The sequence below is a fragment of the Pteropus vampyrus genome, unplaced genomic scaffold (assembly GCF_000151845.1).
Source record: "Pteropus vampyrus isolate Shadow unplaced genomic scaffold, Pvam_2.0 Scaffold225, whole genome shotgun sequence".
NCBI classification, from domain to species: domain Eukaryota; kingdom Metazoa; phylum Chordata; class Mammalia; order Chiroptera; family Pteropodidae; genus Pteropus; species Pteropus vampyrus.
This window is the reverse complement of record NW_011889006.1, coordinates 1,649,029-1,651,123: the sequence shown is the minus strand read 5'-3', so window position 1 is coordinate 1,651,123 and position 2,095 is coordinate 1,649,029. Positions and strand designations below refer to the sequence as shown.

General features: G+C 56.2%; 1 protein-coding gene across 1 annotated transcript in view; it reads left to right on the top strand.

Annotated features, from left to right (window-relative positions):
• Window positions 1-167: 167 nt before the first annotated feature.
• The window catches only part of SPDEF (SAM pointed domain containing ETS transcription factor), a 6,740-nt gene continuing 4,812 nt past the window's right edge, over window positions 168-2,095 (top strand). The window contains exon 1 of the mRNA XM_023538500.1: window positions 168-639. Coding sequence (XP_023394268.1) covers window positions 168-639 — 472 coding nt within the window. The remainder of the gene's footprint in view (window positions 640-2,095) is intronic.

Genomic DNA, 2,095 nt, shown 5'->3' with positions numbered 1-2,095 from the left:
CAGTGACCCAGAAGCTCCAACTCTCTCCCAGGACCAACCACTGCTCACTGGGCCCTTCATCCTTGTAACCAGCTTAGTGGCCCCCATGGGGATGGGGATTCAGCCAAAACCTGACTCCTTCCTCTCTTATTTCTATAGACGCAGACGCTGGCCTGAGCAGAAGCGGCATGAGCAGCGCCAGCCCGGGCCTGAGCAACGTGCCTCCCAGCCGCCTCCTGCTGTCCCCCAACACTGTATTTCGGACAGGCCCGGAGAAGGTAACAGTGGGGGGCCCCGAGAGACGGGACTGGAGCCCCAGTCCACCTGCCACACCTGAGCAGGGCCTATCTGCCTTCTACCTCTCCTACTTGGACATGCTGTACCCCGAGGAGAGCAGCTGGGCCACCAAGGGCCCTGGGGCCAGCACTCGGGATGAGCCACCTGAGGAGCCTGAGCAGTGCCCTGTCATCGACAGCCAAGCCCCTGGGGGCAGCCTGGACTTGGCGCCAGGTGGGCTGACCCTGGAAGAGCACTCGCTGGAGCAGGTGCAGTCCATGGTGGTGGGTGAGGTGCTCAAGGACATTGAGACAGCCTGCAAGCTGCTCAACATCACTGCAGGTGAGCCCCTCTACACGCCCAGCTCCAAAAGGTGGGGGACAGGCAGACTGAGGTCGCTGGGGGACAGGGACGCTGCCTGCTGAACTCTGGCCACTGCTGGCCCAGCCTCGGGCAGCCCCATGCTGGTGCTTCTACACACATGGCCAGCCTATAATGCAACAACTGTGAGCTGGGGAGATTCCGATCCTCTGTGCTCCGACTGCACCAGCCCGAGTCCCCGCGTGGTAGGTGTTAGATGAAGTGAATTCGACCTCTATACTGTCTGGCCCACCACCTCCTCTCAGACTCATCTCCACTCTCCCCTCAGCCGCACCTGCCTCCTTGCTGTTCCCACAATACATACCTCAAGAACTTGGCACCTGCTGGTCCCTCAACCTAGAACACTCTTGCCCCAAATATCTACTTGGCTCACCTCTCACCTCCTTCATGTCTTGACTCTAATGGTCCCAACTCAATGAGGCCTTCCCTAACCCCTCTACTGAAATTGCAGCCCATATCCCACACCTCTTATTCCTCCCCACTGCTTTATTTCTCTGACAGCACATACCATCTCATATACTGCATATTTTATTTATCTTGTTTACTATCTGTCTCCCCCCCGGGAATGTACACACCAAAAGGGCAGAGATTTTTATTTGTTTTGTTCACTGCTACATCCCCAGTTCCTGGAATGGCACCTTGTACATTACAGATGCTCAATAAACGATAACTTAACATGCCAGGCCCCATTCTGGCATTGGGGAATTGAGTGGGGACACAAAACAAAAGCCCTTTCGTTTATGAGGCTGACACTATAGTGAAGGAAACAGACCATAAATGGATAAATGTGTCACTGGTCCGATGTTGACTAGGGCTCCGATGAGAAGGGGACGTTAGGAGGCTGGGCACGTGCGTGTCTAACAGGGCCTGGCAGGTGTAGTATGGAACTGATGCTGAGGGGTTGAGGGGCTGCTAGGTCTCCAGTGCTGTCTCTCTCCATCATCTCTGCAACTCTGGGCAGGTCTGACTTATCTTCTTGGTCATTGCGCCCTGGCATTTGAGCTTCCCACTCTGTACTGCTTTCACACAAGAAGGGTCTTCAGGTGTCCCTCAGGCCCGGCCCCTGCCTCTCAGCAGTCCCAGCTGGTGCCTCCTTAAGGTAGTTCCTGCCCACACCCCAGCCCTCCAGTTGTCCAGTGCCAAGGCCAGTTCCCCAACCCCTGGTGAGGTCTCTCACGGTGCCTTCGCTCCCACACCAGGCTGGGAAGGGAGGGCCTGCCATCTGAACAATGTGGAAAGAAACAAATTGCTTTGACCTTAGAGAGGAAAATGAGTTTATTAAGTGGGGGCAGCCCAGCCTGCAGGTTACCCAGCTAGGGCACCAGCTTAGACCACAGTGTTCACTTGGAGCCCACCAGCCTGGTCTCCACCCATGTGCCCTGCCCGGTTCACCCCGGAGCATCTCCCCAGGGTGATATCTAAGACCTAAGCAGTGACTCCCCTTCCACCTTTGAGGCTT